The sequence below is a fragment of the Hylobates moloch genome, unplaced genomic scaffold, assembly GCF_009828535.3.
Source record: "Hylobates moloch isolate HMO894 unplaced genomic scaffold, HMol_V3 SCAFFOLD_9, whole genome shotgun sequence".
NCBI classification, from domain to species: domain Eukaryota; kingdom Metazoa; phylum Chordata; class Mammalia; order Primates; family Hylobatidae; genus Hylobates; species Hylobates moloch.
The window spans coordinates 113252859-113273088 of NW_026652284.1; the positions used below are offsets into that span (position 1 = coordinate 113252859).

General features: G+C 48.0%; 1 protein-coding gene across 1 annotated transcript in view; it reads left to right on the top strand.

Annotated features, from left to right (window-relative positions):
- The window catches only part of TG (thyroglobulin), a 272911-nt gene that overhangs the window by 31001 nt on the left and 221680 nt on the right, over positions 1–20230 (top strand). The window contains exons 14-20 of the mRNA XM_032760475.2: positions 275–387; positions 1713–1815; positions 2828–3028; positions 8149–8361; positions 9655–9809; positions 14307–14463; positions 16371–16592. Coding sequence (XP_032616366.1) covers positions 275–387; positions 1713–1815; positions 2828–3028; positions 8149–8361; positions 9655–9809; positions 14307–14463; positions 16371–16592 — 1164 coding nt within the window. The remainder of the gene's footprint in view (positions 1–274; positions 388–1712; positions 1816–2827; positions 3029–8148; positions 8362–9654; positions 9810–14306; positions 14464–16370; positions 16593–20230) is intronic.

Consider the following 20230-nt stretch of genomic DNA (forward strand, 5'->3'; position numbering starts at 1 on the left):
TCAGCCACTCCTGTAGTTTCAGCAACTGCCTCACATCTGAACCTGCAGTCCCAACCCCTCTCCTGAGGCTCAGCCATGTGTAATCCACAGTCCACTTGGCATCTCAAAGTTGGCATGTCCCACATGAGTCTTTGTCCTCAGAGGTTCTACGTCTCCGTGAAGAGCACCTGCATTCACCCAGGCTCATGACCCTGAAACCTGGGGTCAGCCTGGGATCCCCTCTTTCCCTTGGCTCCCACGACCAGTGCTTTACAAGCACCTCTCTCTCCCACAGGCCCGACAACCTGTGAGAAATCTCGAACCAGTGGGCTGCTTTCCAGCTGGAAACAGGCTAGATCCCAAGAAAACCCATCTCCAAAAGATCTGTTCGTCCCAGCCTGCCTAGAGGTAAGGGTCTGGAAGCACAGGATTGGAGCCGGGACTTGTCCCCGCTGGTCGAAGATGATTTTTCTTTTTGTTCAGTACGTTCAGCTTAGTTAAAAGCTCACATGACGTTCTCAGCCTGGGTGTTTGTCTGGGCCTGCTGGAAGCTGGTTCTGTGACCTTGGGCCATTTACTTACCTTTTCTGTGTCCCAGTTTGTTTTGTTTAATCACAAGATCAGGCCACATTTTGTCCTAGCTAATGCTAGGATGGTTTTGAGACTCCAAGGAAGTATCTTTCATAAGAACTCTTTGAAAAATAAACAAAACAGGCTATCATGTTTTTCCTAAAGGCATCTTGGCCAAGGCCCTATGCTTACTGTGTCCCAGGTTCTCAACACACACAGAGGACACCAGCTTCTTTCCCTCCCTAGCTCCCGGGGTGATTTTAACAATTCATAATTCAGCAAAGTACTGATGTAGAGCTCCTAGAGAACGAATTTATGCCCAGAACTTAACCACTTACTTGCCAAGTGAGGGCAGTCTCTGGGCTCAGTGTCCTTTTTCTAAAATAGGATGGTAGGAACACTACCACCCACTCTGCTCAGCTTCCAAGGACTTGATGAGAAGCAGATGAAACAGCAGTGTCGAAACTCATGAAACTGTACAGTGCTAAGCAAAAGTTTCCTTATTATTGTTTGGTACTGTAAACATGGACCCGCTTAAGAATAGTTTCATAGATAAATTAGTCAATATCATTTAGTTTTTTAATCTTGGCCAGAAAGCACCTACTGTTGGAAGGCAATTCTGCTTCTCCTTCCTGGGCACTGATGCTTACACAGAGAGAAGGAGAGGTAGAAGCCACAATGTCCAATGGTGGGAAAGGGATTACAGAGTGGAGTTTAGAGGCGCTCTGAGGTGTGGTTTGCAAGGCCAGTTCCTGTGGAGGACTCTAGTACTTGTCAAAATCATTTCTGGAATTAGTGAGGCTGGTCTAGGAGCATGGCTAGGCTTTGGGTCTAGATGGGTTTGGGCCTGGACCTGACCTGCCTCTCACTCACCAGCTGTGAGGTGTTGCCCCACTTTCCCTCTCTGAGAGAGCTTCAGTTTCCCCCACCCAAAAGTGGGAGAACGGTGGTCCACGCCTCATGAGGCTGTTGTAGCCATCAATCAAATGATGCACGTAAAGGGCTGGGAACAGGAGAGTACCTCTCCCCACCTCCACATCTCTCCATCTGGAGAAGCCATCACCTGTTGTTTTGGAAGGGACACTTTTGACATCTGCCAACAGCAGGTTGGCCACTAGAGCATCTTGCCCACACTGACTGACATGACCCCGGCTTTGTCTCAGACAGGAGAGTATGCCAGGCTGCAGGCATCGGAGGCTGGCACCTGGTGTGTGGACCCTGCATCAGGAGAAGAGTTGCTGCCTGGCTCGAACAGCAGTGCCCAGTGTGAGTGGCAGCCCCTCCTGGCATGGCTTCTCACCTCTTCTGTGGGGCACTGAGTGTGGAGTCCAAAGAGCTGGCTTCGTGTCCCAGCTCTACTGCTTCCATAGCTGTGGGGGCACAGCTGCTGACCTCACTATGCCTCAGTTTTCTCATCTATGAAATAGGGGCAATATTCCCCCATCTCTGCAGTTTCTTGGGAGAAGCAAACATGGGAGGGAGTAGGCTGTGCTTTGTGTCTGAGAAGTGCAAACCAGCATTGATCCCCATCAAAGGGGGCCCTAGGGCTTTGGAGGGCTGGCCGGATGTGTGGCCCTGCCATCTGGTTTCTGCAGTGAAGCCCAGGTGATGTCCCCAAAGGGCAATGTGCAGATGTCCCTCTTCTGCCTAAACACCGTAAATACTCCCATCATCCTCGGGGCCGTGCTCGAGCTCCCTGGAATGGCTCGAGGGCCCTGTGCATCTGGCGCTAGTGTGTCTTCTTCGGCTTCTCTGTCTTCTCCATCAGTTGTGCTTCAGGGTGCAGTTGTGATAAATTCTGGTCAGACTTTGGAAAAAGGAAGACGCTTTCTTCCACCTGGGCCTTCACGCGTTCTGGCTGTGCCACCTGCAATATGTCCATCTGTCCCCTCCCCACCTGACAAATTCTTGCTCAGACCACACATCTGTCCCTCCAGGAAGCTTCTGCTGGCCTCTGTCTTCCTCCGTAGGCTCCTACACTGCACTATTGTTGCCTTTATTTCACAGAACTGTACCTGCTCACGTACTCGTTAACTCTCCTTTAAGACTCTAAGCTGCTTTAGGGCAGGCAGCGGAGGGGAGAGAGTACAGAGCTGAGCCAGGTCTAGTGTTTGCCTTGTTGTTATTCAACCTCCTGGTGGGGAGGCAGCCACAAACCCCGGAAGGCCCTGCAGGCAGGTGGGCTGAGGGTGGCCGTGGGTGGTGAGGAGGGTGATTGGGCATCTGAGCAGGGAGTGGGCACCGAGTCCCCAGCCCATCTGGCTTGTCTCTGTGTCAGGCTCAAGCCTCTGCAACGTGCTCAAGAGTGGAGTCCTCTCCAGGAGAGTCAGCGCAGGCTATGTCCCAGCCTGCAGGGCAGAGGATGGGGGCTTTTCCCCAGTGCAATGTGACCAGGCCCAGGACAGCTGCTGGTGTGTCATGGACAGCGGAGAAGAGGTGCCTGGGACGCGCGTGGCCGGGAGCCAGCCTGCCTGTGAGAGTAAGTCATGACCCCCTGGGGGAATGACGAGGCCTGCATATCTGTTCTTTGATCCAGACTGGGTGAAGTTCTAGAGAAGCTGGGAAGGCAGGGGCGGGAGGGGAGGCAGGAAGTGCAGGAAGGATGTAGTTGTGGTTGAGTCACTTCGTGTGGAAACTTACATCTACTTCCTGAAGACACTCCTGCTGGGAACTGAAGTCAGAAAGAGCCTGGGCAGGGAACCCCCGGAACTGGCACCTTGAGAAGCTTGGGGGCTGTCCTGCCCGGGAGTTTTGGGTCTTATTCTCTGTGTCTTCAGATGGGAGAAGGACCGTGGTTGCAGGGTCTCAGTGTGATGGTTCCATCCTCACTGGGGCACTTCAGGAATTTGTAGAGGTGTTAACTTGTTTATTTTTATTTCAAGTTTTAAAAATTTAGTGAATGTCAAATATTGAAATATACATCACATCAATATATAGAATATTGAACTATATTGTTAAATATTAAAATATATTATTATCGATTTTTAACCTTTTATTTCTCCAATCTGCTCAAGTCACAGTCATTTTTAAATTTATGTGAGTAGGTGGGTTAGACTATCTGTGAATTTCTTCTCAGGGCAGGAAATGGAGACATTACAAAATACTTATTACAAATTGGAGTGGTGGGTCTGGCAGAGTTGCAAAATACTGTGCTAGATGATTCTGAGTTTGCCACAATTGCCTTTCTTTTAATGTTCTTATTCTTTCCTTATTTTTATTTTCTAATCTCTAAGCAACATTTTGGAACTGCAGGGAAATTTAATTAGGTCGAGTGATACTTCTGGTTGATATTTGTAAAGAGATGGGAGGAGCCTCAGAAGCAGGGGTGGGAGGGAAGAGTACCCCCACTCTCTTTGCGGGGGCTCCTTTCCAGTTTTATCCGTACTCCCTCCTGCCCTGAACCTGTGCTCTGCCCAAGGCTCTTACCACACACGGTTTACCCCAAGTCCTGTTTTGCTCCCCTCTGCATGGGGCCCTGCTTCATCCACATCTTGACTCTAAGCTGCTATCACTATGCAGGATACACAGTAGGTGCTCCATGGATATGTATGCGTTTAACTGTCTGCCCTGTGCTTCTGAAATAGAGAGAGAAGTGAAGGGTCCACCTTAAGTCAGACACAATCAACATTCAACTTCCAGGTCATCTAGGAGTGGTCTGCACTGAGACCCATGACACAGACCGGTGTGGCCTCCTCCAGGAACAGGTCTGGAGCACAGTTCCTTTAGCGCTTAGGAAGACTCTATGTGGCTTGGCCATGTAGGACTCCATGATATAGTTCCTGTGTACAGATTACCTGTTCAAAGGTGCTTTTCACATCCCTTATCCCATTTTTGCCTTCCAACAATGTGGGTAAATAGATAGAGCTCTCCTATCTCCCCATGTTTCAGATGGCAAAACTGAGGCTCAGAGAGCTCATGAACATGTCCAAAGTCACACAGTTAGCAGGTGGAGCAGCCAGGATTTAACCCGGAGTCCTGCTGATGAAACCCTGTGCTGTACAGCTGTAAGGGCTTTAGAAGAAAACAGGAGGAAGGCTCTAGAAGGTCATTTAGTGGCCTTCTTGAATGAAGAAAGAAAAAAGATAAATATGTCCAAAGGAAGAGCTTTGGCCTTCTCTCCTCATAAGGGAGCAGTTCTTCATTGGCTGAGTTGTTTTTAAGACTGGGGAGCTAACATTTGTAAAGGCTTCATTGTGGGTTTGATTGTTGGGTAGGTGCTCACTTGCTCTTCTGACGCCACCGGCCTTTGGGATTGGGCTGGAAGTCTAGGAAGATTCCTAATTCTTGCCGGGCCTGGCAGGCCACTCCTGCCCCATGCAGGTGCAGATGGAATGGGTGGTGGTGGGAACAGCCAGCACTGGCCTCTTCCGATTCCACAGCAGGGCAAGGGAGTTTGGGAAAAGCTGAGAGATTTAATATAGACAGTAATCTGGGACATCGCCCAGGTTTCCTGAGAGTCTTAAAGTGACCAGGCTCCTGGTCATGTAATCAGGAACCAAGAAATACCATACATTTAAACACAGGAGAGTGGAATAGTCCTGGGGTCCTGGAGTTGAGGCCAGAGGCTGGCCGTGCTCAGTGCACCAGGAGGATGGCGTTAACATGAGATGCCCAAACCTCTTCCTGCTGACTCACTACAGACTGTGATGGAGAGGCAGGGGGCAGACAGACAGGCTTGAATGGCAGCTCCACCATTCACTTGCCAGGTGACCTTGGGCTGGTCCCCTAACCTCTCTGGATGTCAGTGTCTCAATCTGTGAAATGAGAAAGGAGAATAGTAGCTATTTGAGTCATTATCAGCACAAATTAAGACAATCTCTGTAAACTGTTGAGCACTAGAATTACTAATACACTTAATACATATTATTACTATTTTTGCTGATATTACTTAGGGGCTGGATTTGCACAGATACCAAGTTGCCTCTCTCTGCATCCAATGTCATATTCATGGAAAATCCTGTCTCCAGTGGGCATTAGCCTGGTAGCTCAGAGCACAACACTTCCTGGTGTTGGGCTTTGGGTGGCAAAGTTAAGCTCTCTAGGCTTCAGGAGCCTCATCTGCGGGACGTGGCTGATAACAGTCCAGCCCCACAGAGTTGCTGTGAAGATGGAGTCAACGCCTGGCAGGCCTTTGGGCAGTCCTGGCATACAGAAGACAGGCAGTGCTCACAAGCTCTTGTAAGATGGCAGGTGTGAGCGAGCAGGTCTGGCTTCTAGTCCAATCACCAACACATATCGCCAGGCGAGCCACTTAGCTCCCTTGAGCCTCTGTTTTCTTCATCTCTAAAGTAGCAATAAGAATCCCCATGGTATAATTTTGGAAGGATGTCATGAAATTAAAGATGTAAAGTGTACTCTCTGGGCTGGGCCCACTGTGGATATTCAGTTAATTTTAGTTTCTGCACTTCTTCCTTCTCTCCTTATCCACTCCTCCCTGGCCGTGGGGACCAGCGGGGTTGTTCCATAGCCAGGGAGTCACTTCGTTTCAGTGACATGCGGAATAAGGCTGTGGGAAAACAGGTCTGCTGGGGAGGGTAGGTGCCCTGGCAAGAGAAACGTCAGTGTCCTAGGTGATGTTTGTGACCCCAGGAGGAAAACCCCTTTCTAGCAGAATCAGATCACTCACTGGCCCACTTCCAAAAGGCAAGGGAAGGTAAAAAACACAAAAACGAAAACAGAATAACCACAGGTGCAGACCCTTCCTGTGGGATAAGAGGGGAAACCTGTATTCACTGAAATGGGAAGGATGCTTACACACTCATTGACACCCCACTTCTTACCTATGTACACACATGCATCTAGCATACTGGTGGAGGACGTGGATTCTGGAGCAAAAATAATGGGATTCAAATCCTGATTTTTCTGTTTACTAGCTGTCTGACCACAGAAGAGGCTTTCACCCTCTGTGTGCCTCAGTATTGGCGTCCGTATAGGGATAATGGGACCTATCTCATAGGGTTGTGGGGAACATTATATGAACTGATATTAGCAAAGCTCTTAATGGTGTACCTGGCACATACTACACATCCCATAGTAGTTTTTAAATAAATACTCCTACTAGGAGGTAGGCATTATTGCCATCTTCACCATTTTATGGGTGAGGAAACTGTCACAGAGACACTAATTAATTTGCTCTAGGACCCTGAACTAGTGAATATTAGGGCCAGGATTCATAGCCTGCAGGCTGGTCCAGAGCTCATAGGTGAACTCTTGCCATCCCACTTACACTTGGGACTTGGTAAAAGACAACTCAAGAAGCCTACTGCAAATCGCAGGGCAAAATCTTGGCCAGGGACCATTGCCCTTATCACAAAAAAGCCCAAGTTTGGTTCTGGAGATCAAAATAGGTCATTCTTCCTCTTTGAAGTCCCGAATACCCTCATATTCCTTACGGATTGCAGATGCTAAGGCATATACTGGTCAAAAGACTGTGCCTGAGTCTGATAATGAACTAAATCTCTAATGGTGTGAAATTGTCATGATGAGTGTGTTTGCTCTTTAATTTACTCATTTTCCCATTTACTTAACTCATATTCATTGAGCTGTGTCTGGGGCAGCTGTGTGCCTTGGCCTGGGTGAACAGAGGAGAGGTGCCCTCTTTTTCCCTGTGGACTCAACCCAGTGGGGTGACCAGCATGCCACTGATTAGAGGTTCTAACAATTGACAAAAGGAAGGTCTGCACCCGGTGGCGTGGGAATTCAAAAAAAAAGAAGACCTAAGTCTGCCTGGGAGAACCATGACAGTGGTAGAAAACAGAACATGTTAAGTTGATATTTGAGGGTCAAAAAGGAATCTTCCAGACAGGAGCAGGCAGAAGGAAGGCTTGGAGATGTGTTCAGGGAGTAATAGATATTCCTGGAGGCACTGGGGAGCTGGAGGAGATGAGAGTGAAGAGGAAGGCAGGCTCAGCCTGCACAGGAGGGAGTTGAGAGCTGATATTTGGCTCTGGCATAATTTCTCTGCCAGTAGCAGAGACTGAGTGGGATGTGGGAGCAGAAAGGCAGGTGGAGGTGAGGCCTAAATGCAGAAACCTGGCAAAGAGCATTTGCTGGCAGTTCAGGCAGAAAATGAAGGATATCTAAATGAGGGAGGTGGCGGTGGGAATGAAGAGACGTGGAGCAGGTGTGAATGGTGACCAAGACAGAGGAGAAGAACCCTGCAGGAAGGCCACCGGGTGGCTGGCTTGGGACGGCTGGGTGGCTGGTGGTACTGATCCTTGTGCCTGGGGCACTGAGGCAGGGGCAGCAGATACTAAGTTCAGGCCTGGACGGTGGGCTTTGAGGTGAAGAGACCAGGTGGTAATTAATTGGCTTTAGAAATGAGAAGAAGCTCGAGTGTTGAGCTGGACATGAAGCTACATGAGGCATTCATGCTTAGGTGTCTGCTAAAACTGAGAGCAGATGGGCTCATCCAAGTAGAGGGCAGGGCAGAGAGGAAGGGGAGCAGGCCCAGGCCAGGCCCTGAGAGCTTGACAGGTCCAGGGAAGGGGAGAGGAGGAGGGCCCACTGTGAGTGAGAAGGAGACACCCACAAACAGGCGTGCTCAGTCCTCCCGAGGCTGGGCAGGTGCCCACCACGGCTCCACTTTCCTTCTCCTAGGCCCGCGGTGTCCGCTGCCGTTCAACGCGTCGGAGGTGGTTGGTGGAACAATCCTGTGTGAGACAACCTCGGGCCCCACAGGGGCTGCCATCCAGCAGTGCCAATTGCTGTGCCGCCAGGGCTCCCGGAGTGGGTTTCCACCGGGGCCATTGATATGTAGCCTGGAGAGCAGACGCTGGGAGTCACAGCCACCTCAGCCCCGGGCCTGCCAACGTGAGTGGCCTCAGAGCGTCTATCCTGCACCCCGCTCCCTCTCAGGGCTAGGGCTGGGACTGAGATGTGGAGGCATGGCTGCTCCATTTCCCCACCCAAATGTAGCGTGTTCATGGTACGCCAGGTGGCACCAAGAGATGAGAGAGAATCCCATGGAGCATTTTCTTCTAGAAGGAGCAGATGTCCTTCACAGACCCCTGGAGTTAGGCTTTCTTTGTCTCTTCTCTGGAACCATCTGCTCCTTGAGAGAACTGCCATCCTTCCAACTTTCTTGGGATGTCTTGGATTCAGGAAAAATACTGGGCAGGTCAGGGCTGCAACAGCTGGATAGGTGACTCACATGCTTAGCAGCTCTGCCATGCTCAGAGCTGCTCTCCTGGCCTCTGAGTGACGCTGCCCCATCAGCCTCTCCCCAAGACTGCCTGGACTTCCAGGGCTAATGCTTGGCTTTGCAGGAGGCCCTGGACTCTGCTCCCGGTAGGGGCATCAGTCCTGATTGCTGGAACTTGTGTAAGTTTCGGCCCTCTTTCCCAGTGCTCTGACCAGAGCTCCTTTTGCCTTGTCACACACTGAACCCACTCTGGGACCTGGCACTTGGTCCACCCATTGCAGTGGGAAGGGCATCTGGGAGAGCGACCAAGATCCTGGGACTGTCACAAGGCTCTGAGTGGATGCCAGAGTGTCAAGGAGAGCATTTGTTGCAAAGCACTCTGGGTTATAGAGGGTCCCCATCCAGAAAATTCAAAATGTGATTTGGATAAATAATGGCCTGTCACTTTGACTATGCTGAAATCAAGACCAGGATGGTCACAAATGACCCTAGAGCAAAGGACTTTGGGGAAAAGAGGCACAAACCTTGAGCTCCTGAAGTTCAATACAGGCTGCTGTGCATGATTGTTCAGGTTGTGCACTGAACAACCTTAGAGAATACCATTCATTCCTATCATCTATGATGTCTATTCTTAACCTGAAAAACCATACAAAGTGGCCCTGTCTGTATGCAAGATGTCATGGAAGATTTTCCAAGGAGAATGTCCAGGACCCCAAAATGTAAAGCACCCTGGTTTGGAGGATGAGGCAGGACTGAGCTTTCTGTGAGGATGCTCAGTAATTTCAGAGACAAGCTGCTATGCTGGGAAGTACTTAGACTCAGAATGACAATGCAAAATGGCAGTGCTTGTGTGTTTCGAGCTAAATGAGGAAGGGTTATTTTTGCAGAGAAAAACCCAAACAAGGAAAATAACTCCACAGGCCCGTTACCTCTGTCTGCTGACCTCTGGTGCTTCCTTGCAGGGCCCCAGCTGTGGCAGACCATCCAGACCCAAGGGCACTTTCAGCTCCAGCTCCCGCCGGGCAAGATGTGCAGTGTTGACTACGCGGGTTTGCTGCAGGCTTTCCAGGTTTTCATATTGGATGAGCTGACGGCCCGCGGCTTCTGCCAGATCCAGGTACGTGCCTGGCCTTCCCCACAGTGAGGACTTGGACTGAACTCAGGGTTACTGTGTCAGAAAACCTAAGGGCTCACATTAACCTGAGGGTTTGAGTTCAACCCTCACTATTTTATCAGTGTGCAAATTGATACCCAGAAATGGGAAGTAGTTTGGCCAAGGTTAATTACATAGCAGCAGAGGCAGAATGCATACGCATCTCATCATTGGCCATTCTTTCTACATAAAGATGTCAGTTACTGAGCACTTAATATGGGCATCCTTTGGTATAAATTAGCTAATGCAATCCTCATAGGGACTTTATTATTATTGCTATTGTGCATATGAGGAAAATGAAGACCAGAGAGCTGAAAGACTTATTCCAGAGTCATACAACCAGGAGAAGGTAGGGCCAGTCTGGCTGACTTGATCACAGAGCTGTGATCACCTTGTAGCACCTCCACCACCCATAGAGAAAGAGCTTGGGAACATGGGGCAGGAAGGCTAAAACCTCACAATGTACTCTGCACCCCACAGTGTTAGATGTGTTTCTTAACAAAACTGAGTGGAGGCATTATGGATCCTCCCCAGAAGAAGAATATTGCATGCCACCTGGAAAGGCATCCTACCATATAAAATAGAGTTTTTCAGCTGTGTAATATATAAGGGCTTTGGTTATTTGAAGTCACAAGTGTTTAAAGAAGGAATCTTTAAAGGTTGCTCAGTCAAATAAATCATTTTTTCTGCTCAAAGTTTGCTAAATCATCAGAGCAACTCATTTTTGGGACCTCATGTTAAGAATTTTGGAGAACATTAGGGTTGAGTATCATGTAAATTATTTAAAAAAATAAAAAAAGAATTTTGGAGAACACACTTTTTATAAAACAATATACAGAGATTACTGATGTTAAAACAAACAGAGGCATGAATAGACTTTGTCCTTTTATTCAAGGAAATACACTCACAACAGTGTCAGTGATACCTATTAATTATTGGGTGTCGTATTTGTGGTGCCATGCTAGAAGCTCTACATTCCTTATCTGTAATCATCACAGCACCCTGCTCGGTGGGTATCAGTAGCCTTCAATTTACAAGTGAATTAACTAAAGACATAAGGTGAGTTGTCCAAGATTTCTTATCCCTTAATAAGCCCAGGTCTATCTAGACCAAATTAATTCATTCATTTATTCATTCACTCATTCATTCATTCTTACATTTAACAAATATTTGAGTGCCTATTACAGGCTAGGCATGTATTTAGGCACTGAGGATTATTGAAGGTAAATAAAGCCAATACTAGTTAAAGTGGTCAGGACAGATTTTAATCAGGAATATATTATTGCAGTGGGGAAAAGAGTTCATCATGAACTGAACTCAACTTCAGTTTGTGCAGAGGTGACTGGGCATTTTAAAAGGAGAATGAGGGAATGGGGGTGGTAAACAGGGGTTCAGTAGCATCAGGAAAACAAAAAAATTAAAAAAAAAAAAAAAACAGGAAAGGGAATTAATCCATGTAAAACCCATCCGGGTTTGCTAACCGGTGCTATTGCAGCCTCCCACAGAGGCTGGAGACAGGGGCCCCATCTTCAAATGTTTGCTGGAACTAACAGTGAATTCTCTTGGCAGCCTTGAGTTTTCTAGACAGGCACTTTAAGAGGGGCTAGGGTCTTCCCAGGGGTCCGGCCTTGAGCTGTTAGAAACAATGTTAGTGCTTGTTCAAGTCCTTTGAGGTCAAGGCTGAGGTCTAGTAAGAGGGCTCAGAGGAGCCTGGCTAGAGTTTGGTTCATGACAGTCTTCAGGATGCAGCAGTTAACGAGATCACCTCTTTGCTCTTTGGGGAGATGACACTAAACAAGTACCTGTCAGGTAAAGGTAAGAGCTAAGAAGGGAAATAAAGCAGGTCAGGCCTTGCTTGAGAGGGGAGATGGTGAGGTGAGAAGGGTTTTACATAGAAAGGTCAGGGAGAGGCCTCCAAGAGGTGCTATTAGAAGGGATGGGAGTGAGGTAAGGCTGAGTTCTGGGGGAGAGGAACCCTTGCAGAGGAAATAGAAGGTCAGAGTTTCTGTGATGGGCACATACTTAGTGTGAGCCATAAAATTGAGGGAACCAGTATAAGTGAGCAGAGCAAAAGAGGGAACTGCAAATTGGGGTTTGACAGACATTTATGAAGAGATATTGAGCACGTTGAAAATGGCTCAAGGCCTTGTTGGCTGTGGCTAGGAAGGTGAGTTTTATTCTGCATGTGATGGGACATCACTGAAGTTGAGAAAGTGACAGGATGATGGGAGTTTTACAGTTTTCTTCAGCTGCTGTGTAGAGGGTAGGCTTTGAGGGGTTCAAGGTAGGAGCAGGGGTCCTCACTGCAGCCTGGGGCCAGGCGGCAGTGCAGAACATGAGAAGCAGCAGGAATCTTGACATATTGGGACCACAGAGCCTACAAGACTGGGTAGTAGTTGATGTGTCATGGGAAGATGGAGGTGTTGAGGATGACTAAGGTTTTGGATGCAAGGAATGGCTGAAGACATGTTTTGAACATGGGGAAATTAAATCCCATGCAGAAAGGAGTAAAATGTTCTGGAATCCAGGGGACTAGAGAGCTGAGGACCATGCTGAAGACAGAGATACGGTTAGGAGGAAGCTGGGCAGAGACCTAGTCCTAATGGCTTCCTAAACAAGGTATCAGGGTGTGACCATGAGACAGAGAGCTTCTAAGGTCAGAGCTTCTAAGAAGGGAGTCTTATTCTTCAGAAGGAGGAGGTGATACATAGACTTTCAAGTCAGATGGATCTGGCTCCAAACCTTGGCTCCAGCACTCCTACCAGTGTGACCTGGGCCTTTCCCAGGCTTGGTAAGCCTCAATCATCTGTGAAATGGGGTTAGGAGAACCCGCCTTGGAGGGTCGGGTTAAGTGAGATAACATACAGATCCAAAGCTTTTTCTCTTTACCCTCTGCTGAGAGCTAAGGAGGTTCTGGGGTTAGTGGAGTTTTGAATCCTGGCTCTACCACCTACTGGCTGTGGGATCCGAGGCAGTTTCTCAGCCTCTCAGAGGCAAATTCTCCATTTGTAATGTGGGGTAATGAGAGTCCCGACTCCATAGACTTGTTTTGGAGATTAAACTAGCTAATATGTTTAAAGCACTTCACACAGGGCCTGATGAATAACACATGTTCAAAAATTGTGCCACAGTGCCTTCTGAGAATACTAAGCCCCTGGCACACAGCAGGATCTCATTAAATGACAACTATATGAACACCCACATCCATGTTCTCACCTTCACCAGGGGTGTGGCACTGGGTATGGCATGTAGTAAGGTCTGGGTGCCAGGGCCATTGGGATGGATGGCATGCTGACATTCAGGCTTCATATGCATTGGACCCCTGGGGCTGGCTTTCAGGGCACTGTCTGCATTCTGAAGAACGTAGTTGAGGCCTTTTGTGGTGAAGGCTGAGGGCCAGGGCCACATCAACTTTGAATTACTCATTGGTGACAGAGTTCACTTTCCTTCTAGAACCCTCCATTCACTCTCTAGGCACCCAAGCTTTTGATAAACTGACTTCCCCTTGGGCTTTACATAAACTCTCTTGGAATGTTACCTTTTGCCATCATCTGAATGCTTGTGTCCCCCCGAAATTCATATCCAAACCATAATCCCCAACATGATAGTATTAGGGGACTTTGTGTTAGGTCATGAGGGTGCAGCCCTCATGAATGGGGTTAGTGTCCTTATAAAAGAGACCCCAGAGAGATCCTTGCCCCTTCCACCATGGACACAGTGAGAAGACAGACACTTATGAAGAGAACCTTCACCACGCATGGCTGGCATCCTGATCTTGGACTTCCCAGCCTCCAGAACTATGAGAAATAAAGTTCTGTTGTTTATAAGACACGCAGTCTGTGGTATTTCATAATATTCATCCAAATGTGCTAAGACACCCTTTGAAAGGGGCTGATATGAAGAGGGAGAGATGAAGCTTGTGTTCAACCCTGGACCAAAGCCTGGCACCATCCTTGGACTAACAGGCCTCACAACCGTCTGTCTTTCTTCCCAACCCTGAGGAACCTGCAGTACATCACTCACAGAAATTCAGTGGGCACAACTCAGCCACACTTAGGCTGGGAGGAGAGACCAGGCTGCATAGCCAACATTGAGTAGCTGATGGATGCTATAGGGGTTCGGAGATGTCCTGCTGAATATATGTATGGTGAAGACATTTGCAGAGTTGGCTAAAGTTGTTTCACCGTGAAATATGGTGACTGGGCTTTTGATGCATGGAGCCCTGCTCTTCCTCCACTTACATTTCAGTACACCACATGACCAGGGCAAGTTATTTAACTTCTCTGAACCCTGTTTTCCTCAGGTGTGGAAAAGGGGGTCACTATTCCTTGACCCCCTGAAGTAGGGTTGGTGGAGGATTGAAGGAAGTAACATAAGCCAAGTTCTGGTTCCTGGTGTGGACCCAACAAAACTAGCTTTCTACTCTGTGTTCTTGAGCTGAAAGTGTCTGTCTTCTTGTAGGTGAAGACTTTTGGCACCCCGGTTTCCATTCCTGTCTGCAACAACTCCTCTGTGCAGGTGGGTTGTCTGACCAGGGAGCGTTTAGGAGTGAACGTTACATGGAAATCACAGCTTGAGGACATCCCAGTGGCTTCTCTTCCTGACTTACATGACATTGGTAGGTTTTTCTGTGGTAGTACCTAGAATAAGCTATGCAGCCTCTCTTAGTCTCAGTTTTCTCATCTGCCAAATGGAGCTAGCGAAGAAGCCCATGATGTCTTCTTTTTTTTTTTTTTTTTTTTGAGACGGAGTCTCGCTCTGTCGCCCAGGCTGGAGTGCAGTGGCGCAATCTCAGCTCACTGCAAGCTCCACCTCCCGGGTTCACGCCATTCTCCTGCCTCAGCCTCTCCGAGTAGCTGGGACTACAGGCGCCCGCCACCACGCCCGGCTAATTTTTTGTATTTTTTTCAGTAGAGACGGGGTTTCACCGTGGTCTCGATCTCCTGACCTCGTGATCCGCCCGCCTCGGCCTCCCAAAGTGCTGGGATTACAAGCGTGAGCCACCGCGCCCGGCCCGCCCATGATGTCTTCTTGTGAAGATTATGAGGAGAGCTAATTATTTAAAAATACATAATAATCAATAGACTTCTTGCCAATCATTTACTAGAGTTAAATAATGTCAACAAAGAGCCTGGTTCTGTGTCGTGAACATCTGCTAATACTTCTCTTGATTTTCTGCATGCAGAGAGGTGAAACAGAATGTGTGAAGAGGACAGCAGGGTGGGCTGGGGAAGTCTTTATTGGTTTTTAACTTATGTCTCATCCGCTTCCAATTGTAAAACGTTTCAGACCACTTACACTGTTTAAAACAGCTCCATTTTTATGGAGCTAAAGAAAGAGAAGATGTTTCTCAGTTATTTTTTTCAATTATTTATGTTGGTCGCAACATAAAAGCCTCATGATATGGATAAGTCAACAGAGGAGAGACAGAAGAAGAATGGATTTTATGATACCTACTGTGGGCATATGCCATGTTCAGCTCTGAGCTTTCTGGTAGGGTAGGAAAGAGCCCGTACATTTCTGACCAGAGAATGGGAGGTAGCTCCATTCTGTCTTCTACCATCCAGTGGCCAAACATCCAGGGGCAGGACTGGCTGGAGTTTGCCCTCTGTTCTATGAGGAAGAACTTCTGGAAAACACTGCCAGGAAGGAGACTGTATCTCTGTCATTCACTAGTTCTCAGGATAATAATCCTCTAAATAATAATTCAGAAGAATTATGAATTCTCCAGGAGCCCCAGCATTGGGAATTAGGGGTCCCCTTCCATCTTTCTCCAAAGAGAGCCTGGATAATGTGGGTATGTTTGGAGCTGCAAAAACATGAGATGTTTATTGCTTGTTTCAATGGTGAGGCAGCGAGACTGTGATTGGAGACCATGGGCTGGCTCTACAGTAGCCTGTTACAGCCGAAATGTTTGCTGTGTGCAGGGATCTGCCCCAGCTTCTGGCACGGCGCTCGCCTGCTTTCTTCCTAGGAACTACTTATCATTTGACAACTGGAGGCCTCTCGGTGTTTAGCTAAACACTGAGGCAGAAGGCCCTGTTGCCTCTTCAAGTCCTTGCTTTCTTTTTGAGTGGCCACTTCACACACATTCTCTCCTAGGACCCTCACCAACGGCAAAGAGAGCCATTCCCAAGCCATTTTTCAGATGGGAAAACTGAGGCTCAGAGGTGTTCAATGCCTCATTGAGGGTTGAGGTGGATGAGTATCTGAATCTTGAACCTTAGGCTAGTGACTGAAGACCTGATCTCCTATGTTAATACGGGTTGCATTGGTGCCACAGAAATGGCAAGAGCCGGGAAATCTGGGTTGGAGTCCCTACTTGTGCTTCTGATTCCTGGGTGACCTTGAGCCAGTCCATCCCCTTCTCTGGGCCTCAGTTCCTCCCTCTGTAAAATGAGACACCACATGATGCCTATGTCTCATTCCAGTCTGGATATTCTAGGCATCTCTGCCCTGCTTGATCCTCCCTGGCCCTAGCAGAGTACGGTGGGGGTGACCTCTACCTTATCCTGTGTCTTACAGAGACAGCCTTGGTGGGCAAGGATCTCCTTGGGCGCTTCACAGATCTGATCCAGAGTGGCTCATTCCAGCTTCATCTGGATTCCAAGACGTTCCCAGCGGACATCACCATCCGCTTCCTCCAAGGGGACCACTTTGGCACCTCTCCCAGGACATGGTTTGGGTGCTCGGAAGGATTCTACCAAGTCTTGACAAATGAGGCCAGTCAGGATGGACTGGGATGCGGTAGGTCCACTCTCTCCCTGGATATCTCCTGTGGAGCCGTGTGAGGCTTTAGGAAAGGCCACCTCAGCACTGGAGAGAGGCTACTCTGGACATCCAGGGCTGAGAATCATCCATTTAGTTAATGAGCAAAAGTTTTCAATCATCCACTGTGCATGGGTGTATAGTCTCCATCTGCTAGGCGGCACGGCAGAAGGAGGGGCCCCATATTTGCAGTGATTCTTTCTGTTAGTTATTGATGAGCTTGGACCCTGAGCCTGGGTTGCCCTGTCATTGTGATGAAGGCTAATGTCCATTTGTATCCTGGGCACACATTTCTCAGTCTGGTTGTGGCAGTGTTACTCACTACAATTTGCAAATGTTCATTCATCAGCCCAGGGCTTTAAAACTCAGGGAAAATGGTTCCTGATTGAGGTTCACTTGGGTTGCTCTTGCCTCACCTGTGAGTAGTTTGGGGGCCATTTTTAACGGGAAAGTGATGCAGATTCCTTTAATGGAAGTTGCATTAGTTTCCTGTTGCTACCATAGTAAATGACCAAAAATTTTGTGGCAGAAAACAATACAGATGTATTATCTTACAGTTCTATAGGTTTGGATTACAATGCGGGCGTCACTGGGCTAAAACAGAGCTGTTGGCAGGGCCTGCACCCCTCCTGGAGGCCCCTGGGGAAATCTGTTTCCTCACCTTTTCCACTTTCTTGAGGTTGTCCACATTTCTTGGCTGGTGGCTTCCTTTCTTGCTCACCAAACCAGCAACGTTTCAGCTCTCTGACCCCTCTTCCCTGGTCACATCTCCTCTGACTCTCTTTCACCTCCAAGGACCTTAGAACTACACACAGCTGCATGATTCAGCATACTCCCTTATTTTGAGGTCAGCCAATTAGTGACCTTAATTCCATCTGCATTGGTAATTTCCCTTTGCCATGTAACCTAACATATTCACAGATTCTGAGGACTGGGACATGGATATCTTTGGGGGGACCTTTGTCATGTCTACCACTGAAGATTCAAAGGTCTCCTGATGAGAAGCCTTCCTCTTGTGTGGGATGAGATAGAAAGACATTTTTATGGAGCTAAAGAAAGAGAAGATGTTTCTCAGTTATTTTTTTTTGATTATTTATGTTGGTCGCAACATAAAAGCCAAATGGCCTTTCCTTTTCCGAAATCTGTGCCAAACTGTAAACTCCACATTGGATTTAAGATGCAGCTAAATCCTAACACAGAAAACAGAAAGACAACCACTTCCCACTAGCATTTATGGAGAATTCTGCAGTTCAAATGCACCTGCACAAACATTTAACTCTCACAATAGCCCCTGGTGGCAGGTCCTTTCCTCATTTGACAAAGAAGCTGGGGTTCAGATTAAATGAGATTGGGCATCTGTCGTACCTGGGGTGGGGCTGACACACAGGAGGGACTCTAGCTCACCTAACTGATTAATAGAGGGCGAGTAAGCCCAGGTCCTCTGGGACCAGAGCCTGTGATCTTTCTTTCTATTCCATCAGAGCTGCCCAAACCAAGGGGACAAGAAACAGAAGCAGGAGTGGATGGTGCCACCCCAGGGTGGGTGCAATAGGGTTGCAGAGAGGGAGAGTCACATAGAGAGCACCTGCCCCATGTTCACAGACTTTATTGTGAAGAGCCCTTGGCTTCAATGCCAGATACTGAACTAGCAGGGGTGTACTTGTGTGTGTGGTGTGAGTGTGTATGTGTATTGGTGTATGTGTGTGAGCACATATGCATGCATGTATATGTGTGTGGTGTGTATATATGTGTCCGATGTACATATGCATATGTGTGAGTGTGTTTGTGTTTTTGTCTGTATGCATGTGTGTGATGTGTCTATGTGTGTATGCACATGTGTATGTTGTGTGTGTGCATGTTGGGAGCAGGGGCTGCAGGAGCCTGCTTTTCATAGCTGCCCCAGGTGATGTACCACATGGGTCTGGAAGCAGCCCCAGGAGGCTCCTTGGCCTCAGGGGTGCCCTCTGCAGCCAGAGAAGGAGGTAAAGGGAAGGCAGAGAACCTGTGTTGACTCTGTGCCTTCAAGGAAGTTCTGTCTCCTCTGAGTGTCTTCCTTTCCATCCTCCACAACACACAGGTAAAATAAAGGGGCTGGCTTAGAAACCTGGTTTCAAGGTTCCTTCTAGGAAGCTCAATTATTAGTTCCTGTCAACAAGAAGATGGGAGGGGCCGCTCAGCTCAACTTTGCCTGAAGGGGAAAGAGGAGGGCCTGGGAATCAGCAGCTGGTGTCAGGGCACTGGGCTTTCGAGGGCCCCTGTGGGAGCCACAGGATGGGGGCACAGGGAAGAGACTGCATGGGAGACCTTGCCCAGGACACGCCTGGGCTGGAACAGGACTCAGCAAACCTTTCCTGTAAAGGGCCAGATGGTGATGTTTTAGGCATTGGGGGCCATATGGTCTCTGTCTCAGTGACTCAACTCAGCCATTGTGGGGAGAAACATATGGCTGTGTTCTAATAAAACTTTATTTACCAAAACAGAAGGTGAGCTGAATTTGGCTCATGGGCTGTGGTTTGCCAGTCTTGCTCGAGATAAACCTACACTCTATCTTCCAGCTGCTGCAGCCTTTAACTGACTCACAAAGACTTGTCAATCACACCACATAGCCCCATCCTCTTACTCCAAAGGGTTGGAAAGATCCAGAATGGAAGTCTCAAAAGCAGTACCAAAAGCCCTGAATTTTCTTCAGCATCAGTTCTAGTACCTGTCCCTTATGGAGTTTTTGATATTTGTGTGGCCTTACTAACATTTTACTGTCCAGAGACTCAGCTGTTATTAATTCCGTCTTATGCACAAGGAATCGAGGGGCCTATAGTGCTACACAGCTTCAGGAAACTGCTCTGTGAAGTCAGGTGGACCTGGGTTCGAGTCCTAGCTCCAACACTTTCTCATTGTAGATCCTGGAGAAAGTCCATTATTCTCACTAGACATCTTCTGAAAAATAGGGATAATAATACTTATTGCATGGGGTAATACCTATTGTTGTTTAGATAGCATGAAATAATGCAGAGCACAGCACTTAGTAAACGCTTGGCAAATGGTTTGTTGTGAAAATTGGCGGTGCTGAGGTCTAAATCCAACTCTGTCTGCCTCCAAGTTCTTTGTTCTGTCCTCTGCATCATACGTCTCCCTTCTCAACAAGGAGGTTATTGGTGAAATCACACCTCTCATTCTTGTATCTATTCTTATTGGCACTTTTCCCTTGAAAACACATCTGGGACATGGCCTTGATGTTACAAGGCAGAGCACTGTCCTGTGGCAATAAAGCAGGGTTCTCTGTGTCATCCTGGAGGAGGGCTAATCAGGATGGCCCTCTCGGAGGGCAGTGACTCAGAGGTCCAGTAGGAAAGTCCATCGCTCCTGACTCATGTAGGCATAGCAGCCTTGATCCAGGGAACTGGTGATGGCCAGGGAGCAGAAACCTTATCTGCAGCCCTGATGGAGTCAGTTTTGTTCACCTTCTTGCCTCAAAGCCAGCCATATGGCTTCTCCTTGAAATTACCTGCTGGCAGCCTTCATAGCAGATTAGTTTATGAAGGAGAACAACTGAGAAATTGTCTATATTTTTTGTATTTCATTCTGGATGATATTAACTTTCACTCATTCACTATAATTTC